Source organism: Dioscorea cayenensis, chromosome 9 (assembly GCF_009730915.1).
Source record: "Dioscorea cayenensis subsp. rotundata cultivar TDr96_F1 chromosome 9, TDr96_F1_v2_PseudoChromosome.rev07_lg8_w22 25.fasta, whole genome shotgun sequence".
Lineage (NCBI taxonomy): Eukaryota > Viridiplantae > Streptophyta > Magnoliopsida > Dioscoreales > Dioscoreaceae > Dioscorea > Dioscorea cayenensis.
The window spans coordinates 3,208,855-3,231,713 of record NC_052479.1 but is presented as its reverse complement, the minus strand read 5'-3'; the positions used below and the strand labels follow the sequence as shown (position 1 = coordinate 3,231,713).

The following is a 22,859-nucleotide window of genomic DNA, read 5'->3' as shown; positions in this document are numbered from 1 at the left end:
GATCCATCCATGAATTATTTTGGTTAATTTATCCATGAATTCAAAAGTTGGCAAATATGCTTTTAGACCAAATTATCAAAATCATAAATAATTTACCGAAAATATAAACCATTACAAGAATAATTAATTTGATTTTTAAAAAATTTTAAAGAACACAAATTTATGGAGGCATGAGCGGAGGGAGGGGGTCAAAGAGATGCTCAAGCACCCCCTTGGTCCCAACGGGTGGGTGTTTATAGGCCCCTCCTTTTTTTTAAAAAAAAAACTAGTTATATTTTTTGAAATTGTTTTTGAAAATGTGAAATTTTTTATAAAGTAATACATACAATTTTAAAAAATAATTTTTTAAAAGAAAAGTATTTTCAAGAATCTATTATTTCACCATTACATTTTGTATAAATTGGCATATAAAATATTTAAAATATTAAGAACTCTATTTTTATTAAAATAGTAGTCTAAATTTTCTGGTTTTTTCCCCTCTTTTATTTATGCCCCTAAAAACTGATGAATTTAAAGATTAATTATTAAACCAGCGACTATGGTGGAGAAAAGAGAGGATGAGGGGAATTTATTTTTTTAAAAAAAAAAAAAACTCTATCCAATTTATTTATTTATTAATTAATTTTGACTAAAATTTTAAAGCGATCATGGATTTGTTAATGACTTGCTTATAATTGACAAAGATTGAAATGAAATTTTCTTTACTTATGGATGTTTGGGTTTAAAAAAAAAAACCCTTTGGGTTAGGCTTTATTTTACAAATTTTAACATTTTAACATTTTTTTTGCAATTTCTTTATTTTTTATTTTAAGTTATATTTTAATTATTAAAACTAGAGATAAACTGACTAATTATATTTTTAAAATTAAAAAAAGTATGTTTTTTTATAAAAGCCCTACTTCTAGTTTGAACATATCATTCAACCCATTTGAATATATATATATATATATATTTTTTTCGAAATCTTTTAAGTGAATGACATGTAGTACAAAATTTTTAAATGTTTATAATTTTTTTTAATTTAAAGTTAACACCTCTATTAATTTGTTTCTAGTTCCGCCACTGTTAGAACTTAGAAGATAAAACTTCATTGAAAGTTCACATGGCTAAATACAGTTAGGGTTCATTACAATAAACCACATGATCCTTCATATACATTGAACATTGGAAACCAAATGGCAACGAATAGAATATTAATCAACAGTGTACAGAAAATATCAATGAACGGGGATCTTAAGATCAACCAAACAAGAATTTAATTCAACAAAATTTTCGGCAATGTCAACCGTTTCTGCATCTAATAATCAAGTTTGTACAGAAGAAACTTCCCGGCTATTTCCAAGAAGCAAGAAAGGCTTCTGCTGATCATAAATCTGGAAAACATAGATTTCTTCCATGAAATAGTAAGAGAATTTCTGATGTAAGCCAAACATGAGAAGTAACATATAGATTATCACCTGCTAAATAGTAAAATTAGCAGATGGCATTAGGATAAGTTCCTCGGAGTAAAAATTGCTAAGATATCAAGAACTCAAATAATTCATCTAACTTTCACAATTTGAGGTAGTTATAAACTATCTGATGTTAGGTGTTGAGCACAAGCAAGCTCTAAAGAAAAAATAAGTTAAATTCAAACAATCAGAATAGAGGAGTACTGTTACAATGAAGTATTTATCCATGCAAAAATTAATTAACCAAGAAGAGCAATAAAACTTTTTTTACTTTAAGTTTTGTCAGCTTACCATAATCTAATGCCAAATTCCCAGTATGATAGCAATGACAAAGAGCACAAAGAGTACTCCATTCCCACCTGGCAATAGCTCTTCCTTGCTGGAAGAAAAACTGCGTATTAAGGGAGGAAAGAACCGAAAATCATGCAGTATTTAAGACCAAACTAAAGTTTAAATCGAAGTTAAAAGTTTCTAAGAATTCAGCAATTGAAACATAGATGCAAGGAATATATATCATAAACTATCCTGTTTGGAATTTACTTGCCAAATGAAGCATGAATAAACCATGAAGACTTATCTTTGTACTTCATTGCTTCTTATAAACTTGAGTTGAGATATTGTTTACATAAAAAATTAAATATGGATTGACACAGCATTGATAACTTCTGTAACTTCAGCAATAAGCAGAGACACAGACTAGTGTTACTCAACATAAAACTTAACTGTTTATCGGGTTGACTACCGGTCCTATATTTTGTCTAGCATCACCATCAAGTGAATCACTTTGACATGAAACATTAGTTTGATATTGAGAGTGGAGAACATAATATGACAGCCATGTTTCAGCAGCGTTCATATGGAGTAGCACTGTGTATATGTCAAGAACTAAAGTATAAACTAAAGAATTAAATGGTACACTACACCACAAACCTGTTTACATGTTATTTCATAGCTAAAAAGAACAGTTCAAACTAGAACAGTCCCCTGAACATAGGCTTCAAAATAACTTGGGAGAATCCACCAATTATTTGTATCTAGCATATCCATGCATAGTTGTATTTTCATGGCAGAAATCACGATGAGGGACGTGATATCCACTCTCATCAGAATGTTAGACTACTCTTCCTAACCAAAAATATAATAGAAATACCACACAAATGTTGTTTTCTCGTAGGCACGCCCTTACTGCCAAATGTGACTTCAACTAATTAATGTGATGATGATAGACTATATATCACTTGAATTTTTGGGTTTTACTTAAATAAATCCTTAATTGATATTATCAGATAGTAGTGCCTGAAAAGTGTTAGGTCTTGACACATTCATAAAAGAAATGAACAATTTTGGAAAAAATGATCATACCTGTCTTTTTTCCTAGATCTATGGATCCAAGCCATAGCAGGCGGCAACACACCGAAGAGAAAACAATTTGCATACACCCCGGCAAACTCTAGAGCTCTAGAGAAAGCAGCATTGTAGGAAGATGCAATCAAGACTGAAAATATAAGCACGATCCACATCACAAGGATAGTACTTGGACTACCATCTCCTACTCCCTCATTCACTCTGTTTGACAACATTTGAGACCTTGAAACACCAAAACAAGCCTGCCCAGAGGTCCCCATCTTCCCTTTAGAATAAACAACAGCTCCAACACGGCCACCCTCACATAATCTCAATCTACTAGGACTCATCACCTCCTTCCTATACACAACCCTTTCAGAAATCAACTTCAAAGTATCTGCCAATTGTTTGGGAAAGGAAACAGCATAACCAATCAAACTGGTAGCCAGAGCAGCAAAGGCGAAACCTTGAACAGCTGGCAAAGCCGAAGAATTCACAGAAAGCAAAAGCTTAATAGGATCACTACCAACACAAACAGCACCGACACCATTCCCTGCAAGCCCCAAAACAACCAAATTCCATGAAACAACCATGGCCAAGGGAACAAAGCCTCCAAACAAAATCGCCTTTCGAGCATCCTCCATTGAGTCTCTGAGCAGCATACACACAAAGGGAGTTATAACATGAAACCCCAGAGTAAGCACAGTAACTGGAATCGCGGGCAATATAGCATTCGGAGACCAAGAAGCATAACCAATAGAGCTCAACAAGCTGCTCCTCCCAGCAGACAATCCAAAAACCACAAGAGCAGTGATAGACACAAGCATCAAACAACACAATAATCTGTTCGCGAAATCAATCACATTGAAAGGGAAGAAGGCAATTGCAACACCAACAAGAGAAGGCGCTAAAGCACAAGCCAATGCAGCATTGAACCAAGGGAAAAGCTGAAAAACGAGAGAAGAGATACCAGAGACGCAGGCGAGCAGGAGAGAGAAGCTGAGGCAGGAGTAGACAACGGCAACGAAAGCGCCAAAGTCAGGGCCGAGAGAGGCGGTGGCGAGGGAAGTGAAGCTGACTTCGGGGAGATTTTGATGGCGCATGGCGGCGAAGGAGAGCTCGGAGACGAGGATGATGGAGGAGATGACGTAAAGCCAGGAGAGGAGGATGGAGAGGGTGGAGGGGAGGGGACCGGAGAGGATGGTAGCGGAGGGGAGGCCGAGCATGCCCGGGCCGACGGCGGTGCCGATGATGAGGGAGACGGCAGCGAAGAAGCTCTTGGTGGTGGTGGTGGTGGTGGTGGTCTTTGGCCTTGGGGAATGGAAGTGGAGGTTTCCATGGGGAAGTGGAGATGGAGAAGGGAAGTGGTTGGAGGATTTACAGAGGAAGTTGGGGAAGTGAGGAAGGAAGTGGAGGGTTTTGGAAGGGTTTAGGGAGATGAGGAGATGGGGGGGATTGAGGAATGGGGATGTGGGAGAGTGAAGAGTGGGATAAGAGGAAGTGCGGAAGTGGAGGAGATGTGATAGGATCATGATGATGGTGAAGAGTTTTGGAATTGTGTTTAGGTGAGTTCTAAGTGGATGTGGAAGTGGAAGTGGAAACTACTGTTTTTTTAAACTGGAGTTGTCACTTGTCAGGGTTTTGATTAGTAAGCAACTGAACGTTTGCCCAGTGAACATGCTTAGTGAATAAATTATTATTATTTTATTAAAAACAAAAACATATATAAATATATATATATATAAAATAAATAAATAAGTGAGTTTAAAATTTTAATATTTATCTCTGCTCGGATAAATGAATTAAATTTAAGTTTAAATAAATTTGGGGACATTGATCCCTGTTTATACATGAAAAAAATTAGGGCTTATCCATGCTTGGATTAAAAATAATAATAAATAATTAGGGCTAATCTAATCTAATTTAATCTTTCTTCTTTTTTTTTTATTTTTATGTAAACATATGAAGCTTCAAAGCAAGTTGACTTTTTCAAATGGCAAGGTTGACAAATCTGGCTGGTGTTATGGGGTTTGCAATTGAACCAAGAAAAGAGATACATGGTGTACAGACAGGAAATCTCCTCTCTTTATTAGAGAAAACCTCATGTGTCAGTCAGTTTACAGATATCTTGGTTTCTGAGTAATTAGTGTTTGTGTGTGTGTTCATACAATATGTGAGAGAAAAGATGGTGATAATATATTTTGAGATTCACATACAACAATAAACAAAAGAAAGAGAGCAGCAACATGCATGCATGGGGGGGCACATGGTTGAGTGATAGAGATGCATTGACCGGTAAGATGTACTACTCTAGTTGTAATGCATATGCATATTATTAATGTAAATGAAAATACGGTGGAGAAGAAGATCAAAAGAAATGGAAGACAGGACTAGTGGTGTGGAGGACCAGATTGATAGATAGACAGATAGATAGATGCAAGGGAAACACGGTGGAGAAGAAGATCAAAAGAAAACAAAGAAAAGGATTATTATTATCTTTATTATTATTATTATTATTATTATTATTATTGAAGACAATACTGGCAACCATCTATGTAGCCTTTTAAGCCTCAAACAACTTCAACCAACCAAGCCATATTCATAGACGCACCAACCCTTGACCAGGTGGTCCTTTTTGGAGCAGCCAATGAAAGAAACCTATCAATTCAGTCCAACTAGACTAAAAAGAGGAGTGGGCAAAAATAAAAAATAAAAACAGTTGCTGGTGGGCATGCAACACCACAGAGACCATTTTATTTTTGCACATTGATCCATAGAGAGCAGCAGCTTCAGTGTTTCACACACAATTAAATATGGTTCAGCACATTAGATTAGACTGGCTCTACCACAAGAAGAGGTCTCTTTACTTACTTCGATTGATTCCTGGGCCACTTTTGCAGCCACTGGTTGGAAACTATGATCAATTTCACTTCATCATCTGTTCTTTCTATAGTTCAACTCATTTCAACTCAAAAGAAAGAAAAAGAAAGAAAGAAAGCAAGATACATTGGGAGATGAAGAGGGACCCCAACAACACTCTCCACACAAACACACACACACACACAGTCTACAGCCCTTTTTGAGAACCTTGGTGGGCATGAAGATTCCAACTTCCAAGTGCCATTAGATTAGACTGTGAGTTCCACGCTTACACTAAAACCAGTCCCCCCACCCCTCTATCATTGTATCAGTGTCCGGTGCACACGTGCAGCCCATTTTGTATTTTCCCTCTTCATCTTTTTATGGAAGACTAGGATTTGAATGAGAGAAGCCAACAACTGATGGTAGACAAATGAAGGTGGCTTTTTATTCACAAGAGAAATGAATGAATTTTTAGGGAGAATCAAAGACAGGAGAGAGGACTCTTTCTCCTCTTCTTTCAACAATTAGGTGCTGGTGATATAACATTGGCAGACACTAAGCAATACAATGAGTGGGAGATTAGAATTTAGAATAAGGAAGTTAAGAACCATAATTTGTTAGCCTCCAAGGGACCCTCACCCAACACGGTAGACCAGCAAGATTTCCCCTATCCATCTATCTCTCTCAATCTGAAAGGGACTCTTCCTGGCCCTTGTTTTAAATTGCTTGTTTACACTCAACAGCCTCCACCTTCTATCTTTGGGGCCACTAGAGATATTTCAAAGACATCCATTATTCTAATGGAGAACAGCTTTTTCATACAGCTACTAGATAATAACCAACATTTATTGTTCAATAATCACTAGAATGAATGAAAACCATCAGTGAATCAAATGTCCCAACACCCCCTTCTCAACGGCAAATCTTATACTATACTAACTCTCAAAGCTAATAAAGCTAAATAAATCACAAGATTGTGTCCTAGTATATTATTAGAAACTAATCTCCATGTTCATAAGCAACAAAGTAGGTAGGATGATGAAATATTTTAATTAAAAGCGAAAGCCACCTGTTTGATGCTATCTGAGTCAGATGCTTTAGCAAAGCACTGCGGGCACCCTCTACATTAGTCAATGAATCATCCATGTTGTCATCAATCCTGCATGTAGTATATGTTAAATTGCTATTTCAAGTATATGTGCAACCTAGAAAAGAAAATGACACTGTAAAATGGATAGCTCACAGAAACTTTTTTCTTTTTAATAAAGCTCACACAACTTTCATAATGAGAGTCCATAATGATGATATTAACAAAAATCGCATATAGGTCTCAACTCCAAAGCAGGTAGGATTTAACTTTTATAATGAAGTATGGTGTAAGTAACCCACTAAGATTTATGAAATTATAAAACAAAATATGACAAGTAGCAAGAGTATTGAACTTAAATAACGGAATCCATAGCAAAATAGAAAAATATAGTTATACTAATAATAGTGGAACATAGTTCTGTGACTATGGATGTTCAGATTTCTCCTTTCTATTCATTGACCATCAAAGCTGATGCAGAGATAAGATGTTCATACGCTCAAAAACAGATGCATTTAAGAAGCATCCAAAATTAAACAGGTCAATTTGTTTAACTTTATCCTGAAAAAAATTTGACCACCTTATTGAGTGTTGGTTTAACTATAATGATTAGAAAATATAAAATATATATATATATATTCGGCCCAATAGGAATAAATGTGATCAGATAAAACATTGCATAGTATAACTGAAGGGAATGATGACCTGATAGCCAACTCCCCTTGCTGAGCAACCATTGTTGCCAACTGGGTAAATATGCCACCTAGTTCAGATATAGTTGATTCTACATTTTGAAGTGCAACCGCACGACTTTGTGTATAGTTCTCCTGACGAGGAACCACTTGCTGCATCATGGACATTTCAGGGTGATGCAATGATGTGCTTCTGCAGATAATCGTCGCCTAATTTGGCACAAACTTGAAAGTCAGTTATATCATACAGACAAACTTATTGAAATATATAAATAGCTTCATGCTCGAAAACAAAAATTTGAACAGCATCATGAGTGGCATTCTTACACATGAGAAATCAAAAACCAATGATAATCAATGAGATGAGTGTAGAAAAAGTTAAGATTATCATGAAACATTTGAATGGATTTTTGAAAATGCTGACCACATGCTCTAGTCTCATGTTTTATTTCTTGTAAATTGATTTTGATTGTTCTTGACCATATCAAGCAGCTAGTTGCATGGATATATAAAAAAAAACTCATTAATGTGAAACAAGTAGTTAATGAATCGCTGGTTATCTCTAAATGTAGGTTGTCTGCTGCTTTCATTCTTTCAGATTAACTCAGACATTATCTTTTCCCTATAAGTTTGACAGAACAGCCAACAATTAACGTGGGGAGAGCCCAAGCAAAAGGAGCAGTGGCAAGTCATCAAAGACTGTACACTTGTTAAGTAAAGGTCCAACTTTGGTTTTGCATCCTGCTTCCAACTTATAAATCTTTGCTGGCTGGGGCCGGTTTGCAACATACACCCGAAAAAGTTTACAAGTAAAAGCGATGAACAAAGTGACCAGGCTGCTGTTTTCACAAGGCAAATGCTCGAATATTTAGAAGGTCTGGATTTGTTGGTGCATGATACTATGATCTGATCAGTGGTACATAGACATAAGTCATGGGTCAACTAAATCCATAACACAAAGGCAATGATTCAAAGGTTATCTCTGCCCCTCAATATTTAAAACAAGAGGTGGCGCAAAAGCAATGGTAAGAGCATACCTCAGCTGGTTTCCTTGCTGAAGTCCATCCAAGGGTGTGCTGTAGAGAAAAAGAAATATAGTTACTTCGATAATAAGGTTGCTGCTATCAACTAACAAAAACATCTATCATTCAAAGACCTTAATAAATGCATATAGAAGAAAAGGGAAACTTCAAATACCAGAATCAAATGGTCTTAAGATCCACATTGCATGGTCAACATTATAGTATCAAAATAACAGAAACATCATAAAATCTATAATAAAAAAATAGGTAAGTACAAAGCATAAGGAAATTAAAAAATATTCACATTCCAATGCATGCCACCTTAAATAGAAGTTGAAAATCAGGAAAGCATCATTCAAATATAAGCTAATTATTCAATAATTACATAGAAAAAGGTCTTTCAAATTTAACTAGAGATTAACCAGATCACATAACACATCAACCAACAAACAGAGCTTGTCATATTAGCATAAAAGCAGATAACCATACCAAAAAGAAAACAGCAAAGGGAAACATACTACTATTACCTTCAGATACATATATGCCCAAGTTTATGAACTAAAGATCATTTTACAGTTGTGAACATACACTGAGGATGGCAGGGAAGTTGCCGCATTTGACGAAGGAGGTGGCTCACTGACAGTTTTGGGTTGATGCATGAGTGGGTTCTCTCTTGATGTGTTTGTAGAGAAAATTTGCTTCCTGTTTTCATGAGCTTTAAGGTTCTGCAAAGCAAGAAGTTGGACAGCATATTAAAAAGAAAGTCTAATATTGAAATGTAGAAAGGTTCTCTCTTGATGTGTTTGTAGAGAAAATTTGCTTCCTGTTTTCATGAGCTTTAAGGTTCTGCAAAGCAAGAAGTTGGACAGCATATTAAAAAGAAAGTCTAATATTGAAATGTAGAAAGGTTCAGAATGGACAACCTCTGTCCTTGCCATTAAGACATCCTTAAACTGCTTCGTAGCTCCCATTAGTCTGCTCTTCAAGTCATCACAAAAAGTCATAGCATGGACCACTCTGTCCTTTGAGCTATTCATATCAGCTAATTCTGTGTTCTGGAGGACTTGCAAATCTGATATCGCAATATTGAGCGCAGTGATGTCATTCTTTATTATGGCTGAGAGTTCTTGTATTTCCACGGTTGGGTCATCAAACATGGATGACCTTTGGCAACTGCAAGTGAAGTCGTACAAAATTATTCTTCTTATTCTTTTAAATTTGGTGATGACTAATAGTTATCAGTTATACATGATGCAATGCTAACAATCACTTGACAAACTTACAGAAAAACAAACTGAGAAACAACTGATTTCAATTCCATCTCCAATGCATACGGGCATACAGCAATGAAATCCAGTGAAACACAGCGAAGTGAATCATCAAACTCATCTGTTAAAAAGAGCATGGAGCTTAAATGCACTCGGTATGATCTCAAAGTGAGATCTCACAATATGCAGCCAAAATTTCAAGCATTCAATATTCGAAAAAAAAAAAAAATCTAAATCTCATCCTCAAATGTTTCAAGGAATGTTCTCAAAGATTGGATGCCAATTGCCATCGAATTTAGGGGAAAAATAAGCAGGATGTTTATCTACAATCGGACAAGTGTCGGAAAAAAGAAAGTAATGGAGAAGAGGATTACATTTGGACAGTATGGCGATCTTCTGGGAAGTTTCATGAATCCCCAGCCCGATTCTCGATGCCTTGCAATTAAATTCAGATCGTGATGCGATGGGATCCGTCTCCAAGAACAGAGTTGCATCCTTCGCCAGAAGAGGATTGGCGGTGAGCCCACGCGCCTTTGGAAAACCAAACTACCCCTTAATATTAAATAAGCCCAAATTTGTTCAATTACATATAAAAACTCTCTTCACATGATTCTAGACTTCTAAACTTCAAGCCAATTTCTTCTCAAAGCAATCACTACCATAGTTGTTATATCCATCCATCTTGTACTTGTGTAGAAACAATTGGAAATTGTAGAAATTGTAAAGCATTTATGCCAATTGACAAATAAATAATGCTTTGTATTATGATATTTTAATGTCTAAATAAAAGAATACAATAATGTTACACTTTTACCACCCCAAGTCTATAATAGCACTATTGCTTGAACCTATCCGTTTGCATTGCTAGCAGACAACACTGAAATTTTCTGCACAAATGTTGACAAATTGGATGTCATTACCGTATAATTTTTCAATGGAAAATACATTAGTAGATTTTTCTTAAGAGAAGGCATCAAGTGTCATTACTTTATACAATTTCCATGGAAACACATTACTAGGTTTGCTCAAGAGAATAAGCATTGAGTGACTTACCACAACGCAGCAACGCCATCTTCATTAACAATTCATAAAGTTTTTCTGTAGAAAGTCATTGATAATGCATACCATGATCCCAACATCAACAAACGATTCATCATGATCACCTTTCATCTACTTGTTTAAGAATTCCAAGCAATTATTAAAGAATCGTATTTCCTGAGGCAATTGAAATATCATGAATTATGATAACTTCACAGGAATGAATACGAGCATATTTGTAACCGAATATGCATTAGCACCTTAAGAGCAAATATGACATCTGAACCATCTATCTTTAGGGTCACTCTCTTCTGCTTAATTTCTTTGGCTTGGCCAACATTTAAAAGCCCCTGAACATTTAAGCAAGTATTGTTACGTACTGAATAATGAATAACTTGAATATAGCAAATCCCAAGTACAGGCTAACCTGATCACTCAATGCTCTACACATATTTGTAAATTCAAGCATTCCTACTGGAGGGATATGGTTGCCCTTACAAATTTCTGAATAAGAACGGTTGAGCTGTTGTGGAAACAAAAAACATCATTTGTTAGCAGTATAGAGAGTTGTATTCTTTGTGTATTAATAAATCCAGCAATTGAAGCAAACTTGCCTCTCCGATTGTTGTAGCATTTTTCTTGCACTGCCAGAAGAATTTCACTACAGAGCACAATATAATCTGCATATGGAACATGGTTGGAAAGATATGATAACTGCTTTGTAAAAGGATCAAACACTTTAAGAGATTTCCATTTTATTCAACTGGAGGAAAGATATGGGACACTTGTCTAATTTGAATGTAAGATTTATCTTTATTTACCTGTTGGTGTTGAGGAAGAGATTGTATTGTATCCACTATCAATGGCTTGAAAGCTCTGGACAACGCAATGTCCATATGATCAAATCTTACCTGTAATCAAACAAGTCATTTCCCTTATATTGGAAAAATCACCAATGCATATGCACATGATGGAAATTCTTAGTCAGCAGTACATTATTTTATTCAGACAGCTAGGTCAGAATCTTGTGTATGCTAAATATCAAGAAAGAGGAATTATCAGAAGAGGAATCTACAGATGGCAAAAGAACAGAGGAGTTGCCTCTGGTATTTCTACTTATAAGCATCAAAGTCTAAAACAAGTAAAACTCGTGTCACGTACAATTTTAAGCTCTTCCTTGTTGGTAGCAAGCCTCAGTTCTGCCTCAAAAACTTCAATTGCACTTCTGCAATAAAATGGAAGACAATGAATTCTAGCCTCAACAAGAAATGCAGGAACTAAAAATACAAACACATTTCTAAGGAACACCAGTCACATACTTGATTAAATTCCCTATAACAAGACAAGCAACAAAATGCAGGAGGATGCTCAATTTTACCTGCAAACATCAAGAGCTTTTCTCATGTCCCCAGAAGCAGCCGCTACTTTCTGATCCAATTTTAACCATTATTAAGCATGTTCAAGGGAGAAATTAATAATGTGTCTGGGATATTATAGTACCATAATCAAAGGACAAGCGGTTGCTAGAAACAGACTAATTTCAAATTTATCATACAAAATACAAAATTGGTATCAAAATAACTCATGAATATGAAATGAAATTAAATGCTAGACTTACTCTTGCACAAAATTCAAGTGCTATTGGTTCAAAGATGTCATACCCAAGAACCTAAAATTATAAAAGGAAAACAATGCAACATTAGTTCATCTGTTCATGAGGAGAAACAGTGAAAGCATAATCCACAAGCGACTGAAGGAAGATAAGAATAAGAACAACAATGGAAAGCAGCTTCAATGGTCAATAGCTGCGATAGAGCTTAAGACTTACAATCAGCCTCTGCTGGATAATCTTGAGGATCTGATCTTTAGAATATGCACAGTATGTCACAACATTAGGCTTACCTGACTTAAAGAAAAACACACAGGAACAAATGTCAACCATATTTTCAGAGTGTATTGTAATGAGTTTTCAAGCAGAGTTCGTATTGAAAACATTGTTACATCATTGTTGTCTTATTGCAAAGGCTTTCAAGCTATATTTGTTTCAAAGGGTTATACATCATGAAAGAAATGTAATTCACTTGCTAATGCACGCATGTAGTGACTGAAATAAAGTTGAAAAAAAAGTCATTATACTCACAATTCAGAGATTCAACCCTTGGAAGAAACCGATCTGCTAGGTCTATTGTGTTTGCTATTCCTGAAGTGAAGATATAAAAAAAAAATAAAATAAAATCTCAAATTCGATACCTTTCTTCTACAAAGTAGATACATAAATGAATTGAATATCCATTATCATTTAATTACAACACCAAAAAGAAATCTCTTGCAGTAAAGGAAATTTTCTAATGTTTGCTCATCTATTATCGTGATATCCTTGTGAGGCAGTGCCCATAGACTTCTAGTGTTCTTTGTGATAATGAATAAGGAAATATGTAAAAAAGAAACATACCTATTAGTATACATTGAGAGTAAGGAAGAGTTGAGAGCATGAAAAGATCATGAAGCACTTGATGATCTCTCGTTCTCAAGTAGTCCATCTCATCAACAATGATCATCCTGCCAAATTAACGAGTTACATTGATGAGTTAAAAAGAATAAGAGATTTCTTACCTCAAAGTCATTGATTCTATGAACATAATGTACAAGACCAGTCTACAAAGAATGATTCATAGAATTTTAGTACAATTCAAAAGTTGCACAAAGTGAACACTCAATATTCTTTTGAAAAAATAGAACCAAAAAATCTGCAGTCTTATCTAAATAAATAACTAAAAGAAACCAGGGTCTTTTGGGAAATAAAAAACTAACAGATAAAGGAATAAAACAAATTCTGAACAGTTATACAGTGAAAAATTGAAAGAAAAAAAAAATGTTATGCACAGCATAAGGATGCAAAATATAAAATCTATCTGATACAAACATGGATAATTCACAAAAACTAAGCAAATTCTATGTAGAAACACTGTTTTTATTCCTTACATCATTTTCCCAGAAGACAATTGCCGCTTTTGAGAATAAAGTTTCTGCAAGTCTTGAAGAGGTGAGCAACTATTATTCTTCAAGTGAGGATGCAATTTTTCAATCACCTACATAAAGACCATTCAAGAAAGAAGTCATGATAATCCCAACCAAGTTACAGAATTCTTCCAACAATTTGATCAGGTACCTTGCTGAAAATTTCCGATGCCTTTGTGAGCAAGGTACAGTTAATGGATAATACTTCTGGTGCCTGAAATCCGGCCTGGTGGCTTGAAAATAGTTAGATTTTTTTATCAATGATAATGTTGAATAATATGCCATACAATAAAGCAAAGACAGCATACCTCTTTTGCCCACAGCACAAGAAGCTCTTTCACTTTTTTAACAGACAGTGACTTTCCAGTTCCAGGGCATCCACACACATACAAGCTTCCTGATTTATCCTGTTCAATGCAAGCTTTACAAAAATCAAGAATACTTTTCTGTTCATCTTCGCGACATACAATGTTATCTGGGGCCGAGGCCACATGGAGTGCTTCCTTCACAGCTTGGATCTGTGCAGGATCTGCATAGTTTGGAAGAGAATAAAAGGAACAATTCCTCACATGAGATCACATGGACAAGAGCCTATAATCGAGCAGATTGGGACTATACGGGATAACAAAAACAACAAACTTGAGGTTCCGGTAAGTATCAAATATTTAATAAAAATCCCAGCTTTCCTCGTCTGAACAAGTTGCCAGGAGTTGCAAAATTGAAAGAACATTATAAAGAAAAAGAATAATGACCATAATTTCAAGGTGGTCAATGCTACACTGACATGGAAAATCCAATCTAAAGATACTCAAGATCAACAGCTATGTCTAAAGGGAAACCAATTGCACGAATTTATAAGACCTGAGATATAGAGCACTCAAAAGACAGAGTTAAGGACCTCTTGGGTTCCATGTGGACCTCTGAAAACATGGATCAGAGGACCTCTCCTCCCTCAAAGTTTTCGAAGAGGGCACCACCCGGGGTTCTCCATTGGAATCATCACAGCACTGCTGCAAATCCAATTTTATCTAAAAAGAGTTCAATTCCTCCATTACTCTTCAAATCAATGCAAACCAACACAAGGGTACGAATCATTAAAAAAGAAAAAAGATGAAGAACAAATCTAAAAAGAACCCACTTCTCCTTTTGAATCCACTATAGCATTGCTGCATCGACGAAGAGCTATCCTTTTGGCAGGAGAGGGAACGCTCTTGATTGAGCTCTTCAGCGCTGATTGAGATCTAGATCGCTTCCAGTTGGTGGATGAACCCTGGCACCTCCCAGCAATCTCAAGATCATTGACGACGGCAGATCCAAGCTCGGAGCCCGATGAAAAGCTCGGAATTTTGCTCACTGGCATCGTCAGGGATTCCGATGCTCGTCCGCACAAATTCAGATCTGAGGATAAGAGTAGAATCAAAACCAATATTTTCCCAAGAATGACACTCAAGTAATCTACTATGACATTAAAGTATAACAAAATAGACCATTTTTAAGACAGATAAACCATCAAATCTGCATCCATGCTTCAAAATATTGCCTTGACATTGCAAAAACTTGTTCCATTGGAAAAGCAACATGCTTTCTTTTTAAAACTTTGCTGAACTAAGTCAATATTCAACTCAATTTGAGGATTAATTCATAATTATATAACCACATTTCATCTAAACAAACAATTCAATGTATGAATACAAAGCTTTACAAATCACCATGGGAGAAGATTTTTTTATATATATATTATTTACAATTCAAATAGAGGAAAAAATAATAACATAAATTCCAAGTAAATAATCAACAGATCAACGATCCAAGCCAGATCAAACTAAAACCTAACAGATCGCCTCAAAATTTCCACGATTTGCAAACCAGATCCAAAACAAAAACCCTAAATCTTTCACAACAACTCACAAACACAAGATCCTCAACTATCTAAGCTTCAATTAGCTTCAACAAGGGTTTATTTACACCAATAATTCCATCATCTCACCAGTACCAAATAACATAAGACTTGTATCAAAAGAATCACATGAAAAAACACATCAAAATGAACCGGATCTGAGCCAAAATCGATAAGCGAGATCCCAAAAAAGAGAGAGACAAGAGATCAAGGCCAGACCTTGGGAAGAGCTGGGTCGATGGAGCCGGTGATGGCCTCCCTTTGCTTCAAAGGGAGCAATCGAGAGGAATTGTTGCCAAAGGCTCAAAGACCCATGGAGGCGTAACAACCAGAAAGAGTGGGCGCGTGAATCAGGGAAAAAGGCATGTCAAGTTTGGTGATTATGTAATGAATTGATAGAATGATTGTTAGTTTGATGAATGGCTGTAATTAGGAGATTCAAGGATTAGTGGGGAGGTGCTATTCGGTTAGCATGTGTCCTGGCATAGTATGTGCTTGAGGAAATGCCAGCTAGCAAGTTGTTACAGGTTGTTAGGATTCTGTAATGAGGGACTATAAGAACAATGATGAATGGAATGAGAGTATCTTTTTGGCCTGAATTTCATCTCTATCTCTCTCTCTCCTTCCTCTCATTCTCTTTTGTCTCAATTCTTCTCTTCTTCTCCTCCTCTTACCCAATTCCCTTGAGAATTCCTGTAACAATTTGGTGCTTTCATTGACTCATGACGGAAGGTATGGTGACGAGGGCGCGTGCTGTGGATGAGCAGCTGTCTGCGATCGCCGATCAACTAGCCCGTCACGACTCCGTCTTCTCCAAAATCGATTCTCTCTGTTCCACCGTTCAGCATCATTCTGACTCCTTCAAGCTCTTGCGCAAGAGTCACTCCGATTCATTTGATATTCTACGCAACTCGTTGGCAGCCCAGCAAACGGTTATGGCCGAGATGATGGTGAAACTCCAGCAGCTCGACAAGGGTTCCTCTTCGTCTTCATCACATCAACCTCCATTACTACCGTTACCCCCATCTATGCCAGTCGGTCAGATCAATCATCCTTCTCCATTAAACCCACCATCTATCCACTCCAGTTTATCCCTTCCAACTCCTCGTTTACCCAAAATCGAGGTCCCTTTCTTCTCCGGTGACGACGTCCTGGGTTGGCTTTTTCAGATCAACCATTATTTTGTATTCAATCAAATTCCGGAGGATCAACGGATTGCAATTGCTGCTTTCTATATGGCGGGTTCAGCTCGGCAGTGGTTCCAGTGGCTTTATTCTACCGATCAACTCACTCATTGGGATGACTTCGTCCGCAAGTTGGAGTTGCGTTTCGGACCGTCTTCCTTTGTGAACCATGAAGCATCTCTGTTCAAATTGAAGCAATCCACCACTGTGACGGCGTTCCTTGATGATTTTGAGTGCCTTTCCACTCGGGTTACGGGATTAAGCCAGCAAAGTCTCTTGAATTGTTTCCTGTCTGGATTGAAAGAGGAAATTCAGCGCGAGTTGTACTTGTTGAAGCCCAGCAACCTCCATGATGCAGTTGGTATGGCAAAGCTTGTAGAAGATAAATACAACTCTGCACGCGCCGCCATGAGCCGTCCATCATTGCCTCGGCCACCAGTTCCCATTCATTCACCGACGGTGCATCGCTCGGCTTCTCTACCCATTAAGAGACTCACCCCAACGGAGATGGCTGCTCGGAGGGAGAAGGGACTCTGTTTTAAGTGTGATTCTAAATTCACTCCATGCCACAGGTGTAATCCTGCTCTCTTTCTTTGTTTAATGGTTGAACAGGTTGACTCTGTTTCCCCGGAAGAAGACCCACCACCAGACTATCCCGTGACGGCACTGGAAGAGACGACGAACACCTTGGCAGTACCCGATGCTCCTTGTATATCATTTCATGCATTGATGGGCAAGCTCGTACCGTCTACTCTGAAGATCGCCGGTTCAATCAATGGTCAGGAGGTCATCGTGCTTGTGGACGGGGGTTCCACGAATAATTTTATTCAGTCTCGTCTGGCCGACCACTTCAAGCTCACGGTACAACCCTCATCTCACATGAGAGTTACCATCGGTAATGGCGATGCACTGATGTGCGGGGGTGAGTGTTCGGGGGTGAAGCTAAAGATGGGAGATGCTATCTTTGCGGTTGATTTGATTCTATTACCCATCTATGGCGCTGATTTAGTTCTGGGGGTACAGTGGATGTGACAATTGGGCCCGATTTTGTTTGATTATGACAAACTTTGGATGGAATTCTCTCATCAAGGGAAGTGTATCAGGTTACATGGACTCAATCAAGTCCAGTATGATATGATCCGACCCGCATCAATGAGAAAAGCCAATACAGGTGCAGCTCAATTCTATCAATTGACGGTGGAACCACTTAACTCAGACCCGAATCCGAAAATGGGAAACAATGCTCCAGTCGTCTTCCTCGATGGCATGAAGTCCCTTCTCGGTAAATTTGCGGAGGTTTTTAGACGGCCCATTGGACTACCACCGATCAGAGCACAAGATCACCAGATTCACCTTGTGCCGGGTGCCACTCCTGTTAATGTTCGGCCTTACCGTTATCCACATTTTCAAAAATCTGAAATTGAGAAGTTGGTCGACGAGATGCTCTCCGATGGGATCATTCGTTCGAGCACAAGCCCTTTTTCATCGCCGGTGCTTTTGGTCAAGAAGAAGGATGGAACTTGGAGATTTTGCGTGGATTACAGAGCATTAACCTCCATCACCGTGAAGGATCGCTTTCCGATTCCAACGGTGGAGGAACTGTTGGATGAGATTGCCGGTGCCCGGGTATTCTCTAAGCTGGACCTCCGCGCCGGATATCATCAAGTTCGTATACACCCAAATGATATCAAGAAGACGGCATTCCGAACCCACGACGGCCATTATGAATTCCTCGTCATGCCGTTCGGGCTATCTAATGCTCTGTCGACATTCCAATCCATGATGAACTCAACGTTCAGGCAAGTATTAAGGAAATTCGTGCTTGTTTTTTATGATGACATCTTAATTTACAGCGAAGATTGGGAGTCCCATTTACTTCATCTCCATGAGGTTTTCACTCGCCTGCGAGACCATCAATTATTCGCCAAGCTCACCAAATGTGAATTTGGATGTGATTCACTTGGTTACTTAGGCCACATCATTTCAGGTGAAGGGGTGGCCGTTGACCCCGATAAGATTCAAGCTATCCGAGATTGGCCATTACCGTCTTCTGTGAAAGCTTTACGAAGATTTCTAGGGCTATGTGGGTATTACCGGAGGTTTGTGCCTAGATATTCCACTTTGGCAGCACCTTTAACAGAACTCCTTCGTAAAGATGCCTTTCTTTGGACACCAACCGCTACCCAGGCTTTTCAGAAGCTCCAAGAAGCTTTAATGCAAACTCCTGTACTTCAGCTACCAAATTTCAACTTGCCCTTCGTCGTCCAAACAGATGCATCCGGAGTGGGCATCGGGGCGATTTTATTGCAAAATGGGCATCCAATCTCTTATTTCAGCAAACAACTGTCTGCTCGGCAGCAAGCCGCCTCAACCTATGTTCGAGAAATGCTAGTTATTACGGAGGCCGTGAAGAAATGGCGCCAATACTTGTTGGGGAGGCGTTTTACAGTACAAACCGATCATCGGAGTTTGCGAGCATTGCTTCACCAGACTATTCAAACTCCCGAGCAACAACGATGGTTGTACAAGGTTGTGGGGTATGATTTTGATATAGAATACAAGCCAGGGGTCACCAATGGCCCTGCTGATGCTCTGTCAAGAATTAACAGAGTATCCTGTCATGCTTTGTTCACTGACTCAAGGCCACAGCCAATCCTCTGGGAGGCAATTCGCAAATCTTATACTTCTCATCCGGACACAGTAAAGTTGATTGCTGCTGTTACCAATGACCCCGGCCAGAATACGGAGTTTTCAATTCGGGATGGTATCTTACTCTTCAAAGGAAAAGTGTGGATCCCAGAGAATTCGGCATTACAGCCGTTATTACTGGCCGAATTTCACACTACGCCGACTGGTGGTCATGCCGGTGTGCAACGAACACTGTCGCGCATTGCTAGTGTCTTCTATTGGCCGGAGCTTCGAAGAGCGGTGCACGAGTATGTATTTAAGTGTACCATTTGTCAAACAACCAAACCTTTCAATCGAGCACCACAGGGACTTTTACAACCATTGCCTATACCTGAGAAAATATGGTAATCGATTTCAATGGATTTCATTACCGGCCTTCCACCGTCTCACGGGAAGACAACAATTATGGTCGTGGTAGACAGGTTGTCGAAGCATGCACATTTTTCGTCTTTGACTTCGACATTTACAGCCCAGCAGGTGGCGGATCTCATGGTTTGCGAGGTGATCAAAGTACATGGTGTGCCAACCCAAATCGTCTCCGACCGTGATCCAGTATTCATGTCCAGTTTTTGGCGTGAATTATTTCGATTACAGGGCACTATGTTGGCCATGAGTAGTGCCTACCATCCACAAACCGATGGTCAGACCGAGGTGTTGAATCGGTATTTAGAAGACTACCTGCGTTGCTTTGCCGGAGACAATCCCCGTCAGTGGTCGAAATTTTTACCGTGGGCCGAGTGGCACTATAACACCTCCTGGCATTTGGCGATAAGAATGTCTCCCTTTGAAGCTGTTTTTGGCCGAGCACCACCATCTTTGGTTGACTACTTGGGTGGCACCTCTACAGTAGCAGCGGTGGATGAATTGCTCACTGATCGCACTGTGATCATATCAACATTGAAGGAGAATTTACAGAGAGCTCAGCTGCGTATGAGAAATCAGGCCAATATGGGCCGCACTGATATTCAATTTAATCCAGGCGAGTGGGTGCTTTAAAATTACAGCCTTATCGTCAGTCTTCTTTGGCGCGCCGGGTTTCTCACAAACTATCACGAAGATTTTTTGGGCCGTTTCAAATCATAGAACGGATTGGCGCGGTGGCGTATCGATTGAAGTTACCAGCATCAGCTAAAATACATGACGTGTTTCATGTTTCAAAATTAAAAAAGTTCCAAGGAGACCCGGAGGCTGTCAATAATCCACTACCTGGTGAATTTTTGAATCAGCATCCTTTGTTGGAGCCCAGTCGCATACTCAAATACCGGGAGGTTATTAAACAAGGAAGAGTTTTTCCTGAGTTACTAGTTCAATGGGAGACACAGCCAGCAGATGATGCAACATGGGAGGATTTAATTGCTTTCAAGGAGACATTTCCTGAGTTTATCCTTGAGGACAAGGATATTCCTGAAGGGGGAGCCATTGTTGCCAAAGGCTCAAAGACCCATGGAGGCGTAACAACCAAAAAGAGTAGGCGCGTGAATCGTGGGAAAAAAAGGCATGTCAAGTTTGGTGATTATGTAATGAATTGATAGAATGATTGTTAGTTTGATGAATGGTTGTAATTAGGAGATTCAAGGATTAGTGGGGAGGTGCTATTCGGTTAGCATGTGTCCCGGCACAAGAGGGTGCTTCGAGGAAATGCCGACTAGCAAGTTGTTACAGGGTTGTTAGGATTCTCGTAATGAGGGACTATAAGAACAATGATGAATGGAATGAGAGTATCTTTTTGGCCTCGAATTTCATCTCTATCTCTCTCTCTCCTTCCTCTCATTCTCTCTTGTCTCAATTCTTCTCTTCTTCTCCTCCTCTTACCCAATTCCCTTGAGAATTCCTCGCAAAGGGAATCAATGGCGGTGAGAACGGAGAAAGGTTGGGGAGACGGCTTCGTTGTATATATATCGACAAGAAAAATAGTGTTCTTTTTGACAATCGTTATTTCCCTTTTAAATTCTTTTAAAAACTCCATATTTAGAATTTGTTGAAATAGTTTATGGTTGTTTAATTTTAGTTGATTTGTATAATTAATACTAATGCATTAAATTGTAATTATGTATTTTTTGTTTTATTTTATTAATTTTTTTATATTATTGTATTTAAAAATTTAAGATGATTTTTTTTAGCCCTTTTTTTGTAGTTTATATATGTGCACCGGAAAAAAATTACTATAGCTTATGAAACAAAATTTTTTATTTTTATGCTTTGATTTTTTTTTCAACTAAATTTATATCAAAACATTTAAAATTTATCAACAAATTTTTAGCTATTTGTTACTGAGTCTATAGCGTAGTACATTCTTGACTTATTTTAAATAGAGGTATTTCACCTATTTTTTAAAAAATAAACATTTAGGATATATAAAGAAAATTAAAAATAAAAAATTTTGTGATTAAATTTTAAACTAATTTTCAACATCCCTTATCATTCCCTTAAAAATATAATTTTTTTGGTTAATTTAATTGAATTTAAAATTTTAAAATTAATTTAGTTTTAGGTATTAGAAATAAAGAGACACTAGCGGGATTTTGTAAAAATTTAACTGATAAAATTTTGAACTATAACTTTTTTATATTAATATTTAAAAATTAGACATTTTAACAATTGAATCATTGTAGAATAACTCGTTGAATTATTTTTCAAAAAAAAAATTATTTTTCAAAAAACAAAATCAAACAAATTTACAAAAAAGTTAAAACTGAGCTAACAAAATATTATAAATCAATTACAAATAAAAAAAATGTTATTTGCAATCATTTTCCATCCAAGAAAATCAAAGAAAAAAAATCCTCAATTGTATTTTCTATTAAAAAAAAAAGTGATTACTCTATAATCAGAGCCTGATGAACTAAACTTACATTGAAACAAGCTCTAAACCCCAAAGCATCCAGTGAAATAAGAGAATCGGCGATGTTGGCACCGCCGCCACTGAGGCTCGGCGCAATCGCCGGCGACGACAAGCAAAACACGGCGAAATCGAGCAACACCGCACGATAACGTGATCGGACCATCGTGATCAAACCCAAACTCCTCCTCAACCTCCCGGAGAAGACCAGTGAACAAGCGGTGGCTCAAATACTCCACTGACACATCGAATCGTTGCTGCTCCTCGTCGTTGCCGCCTACCCGAATCCCAATTTTCCCCTTTTTCGGTGTCACCGGCATCTTCAACAAAGGGCTTGGATGGTGATTCCGGCGCCGATTGACAGCTCCAGCCATTAAGATCTGGATCGATTGTGTTGTTGCCAGAATACAACAGTGAATTTGTAGGGGACCTCAAATTTGTAGAACCGAACCGACTTGGAGATCGAACA

General features: G+C 37.9%; 3 protein-coding genes across 13 annotated transcripts; all 3 read right to left on the bottom strand.

Annotated features, from left to right (window-relative positions):
• Positions 1-1,086: 1,086 nt before the first annotated feature.
• LOC120269130 (tyrosine-specific transport protein) lies at positions 1,087-4,412 on the bottom strand. 6 transcript variants are annotated; one of them, XM_039276418.1, is made up of 3 exons: positions 2,814-4,412; positions 1,743-1,842; positions 1,087-1,460 (listed from the first exon to the last, which is right to left on the bottom strand). In XM_039276418.1, exons 1-2 carry the CDS (start codon positions 4,325-4,327, stop codon positions 1,749-1,751), a joined length of 1,608 nt encoding a protein of 535 aa, XP_039132352.1. In that variant the 5' UTR covers positions 4,328-4,412; the 3' UTR covers positions 1,087-1,460; positions 1,743-1,748. The 6 variants fall into 6 exon arrangements, with proteins under 6 accessions (XP_039132352.1, XP_039132351.1, XP_039132355.1 ...); XM_039276417.1 differs by having other exon boundaries at positions 1,087-1,457; XM_039276421.1 differs by having other exon boundaries at positions 1,087-1,390.
• Positions 4,413-9,119: 4,707 nt separating this feature from the next.
• On the bottom strand, positions 9,120-16,277 carry LOC120269131 (cell division control protein 6 homolog). Of its 6 annotated transcripts, none has more exons than XM_039276426.1 (21): positions 15,899-16,277; positions 14,921-15,180; positions 14,681-14,810; positions 14,091-14,311; positions 13,934-14,008; positions 13,747-13,853; positions 13,217-13,323; positions 12,905-12,964; positions 12,593-12,666; positions 12,383-12,433; positions 12,143-12,192; positions 11,926-11,989; positions 11,586-11,675; positions 11,379-11,444; positions 11,192-11,287; positions 11,025-11,114; positions 10,780-10,941; positions 10,101-10,278; positions 9,742-9,847; positions 9,382-9,631; positions 9,120-9,304 (listed from the first exon to the last, which is right to left on the bottom strand). In XM_039276426.1, the coding sequence occupies exons 2-17, from the start codon at positions 15,140-15,142 to the stop codon at positions 10,897-10,899; spliced, it is 1,548 nt and encodes a 515-aa protein (XP_039132360.1). In that variant the 5' UTR covers positions 15,143-15,180; positions 15,899-16,277; the 3' UTR covers positions 9,120-9,304; positions 9,382-9,631; positions 9,742-9,847; positions 10,101-10,278; positions 10,780-10,896. The 6 variants fall into 6 exon arrangements, with proteins under 6 accessions (XP_039132360.1, XP_039132359.1, XP_039132358.1 ...); XM_039276425.1 differs by having other exon boundaries at positions 10,101-10,257; XM_039276424.1 differs by having other exon boundaries at positions 9,123-9,304; positions 10,101-10,613.
• Positions 16,278-22,416: 6,139 nt separating this feature from the next.
• On the bottom strand, positions 22,417-22,764 carry LOC120269120 (auxin-responsive protein SAUR32-like). Its single transcript, XM_039276403.1, has one exon. It carries the CDS (start codon positions 22,762-22,764, stop codon positions 22,417-22,419), a length of 348 nt encoding a protein of 115 aa, XP_039132337.1.
• Positions 22,765-22,859: the final 95 nt, after the last annotated feature.

Bases quoted from the DNA above. Each gene is read 5' to 3' on its own strand.
- LOC120269130 (XM_039276418.1), bottom strand. From the start codon at position 4,327: ATGATCCTATCACATCTCCTCCACTTCCGCACTTCCTCTTATCCCACT. The intron at 1,843-2,813 runs GTATGATCATTT...CTTAATACGCAG, and splicing joins AGATCTAGGAAAAAAGACAG to TTTTTCTTCCAGCAAGGAAG.
- LOC120269120 (XM_039276403.1), bottom strand. From the start codon at position 22,764: ATGGCTGGAGCTGTCAATCGGCGCCGGAATCACCATCCAAGCCCTTTG.
- LOC120269131 (XM_039276426.1), bottom strand. From the start codon at position 15,142: ATGCCAGTGAGCAAAATTCCGAGCTTTTCATCGGGCTCCGAGCTTGGA. The intron at 13,854-13,933 runs GTACCTGATCAA...GTCTTTATGTAG, and splicing joins CATCGGAAATTTTCAGCAAG to GTGATTGAAAAATTGCATCC. The intron at 11,445-11,585 runs GTAAATAAAGAT...TTCCATATGCAG, and splicing joins CTCTTCCTCAACACCAACAG to ATTATATTGTGCTCTGTAGT.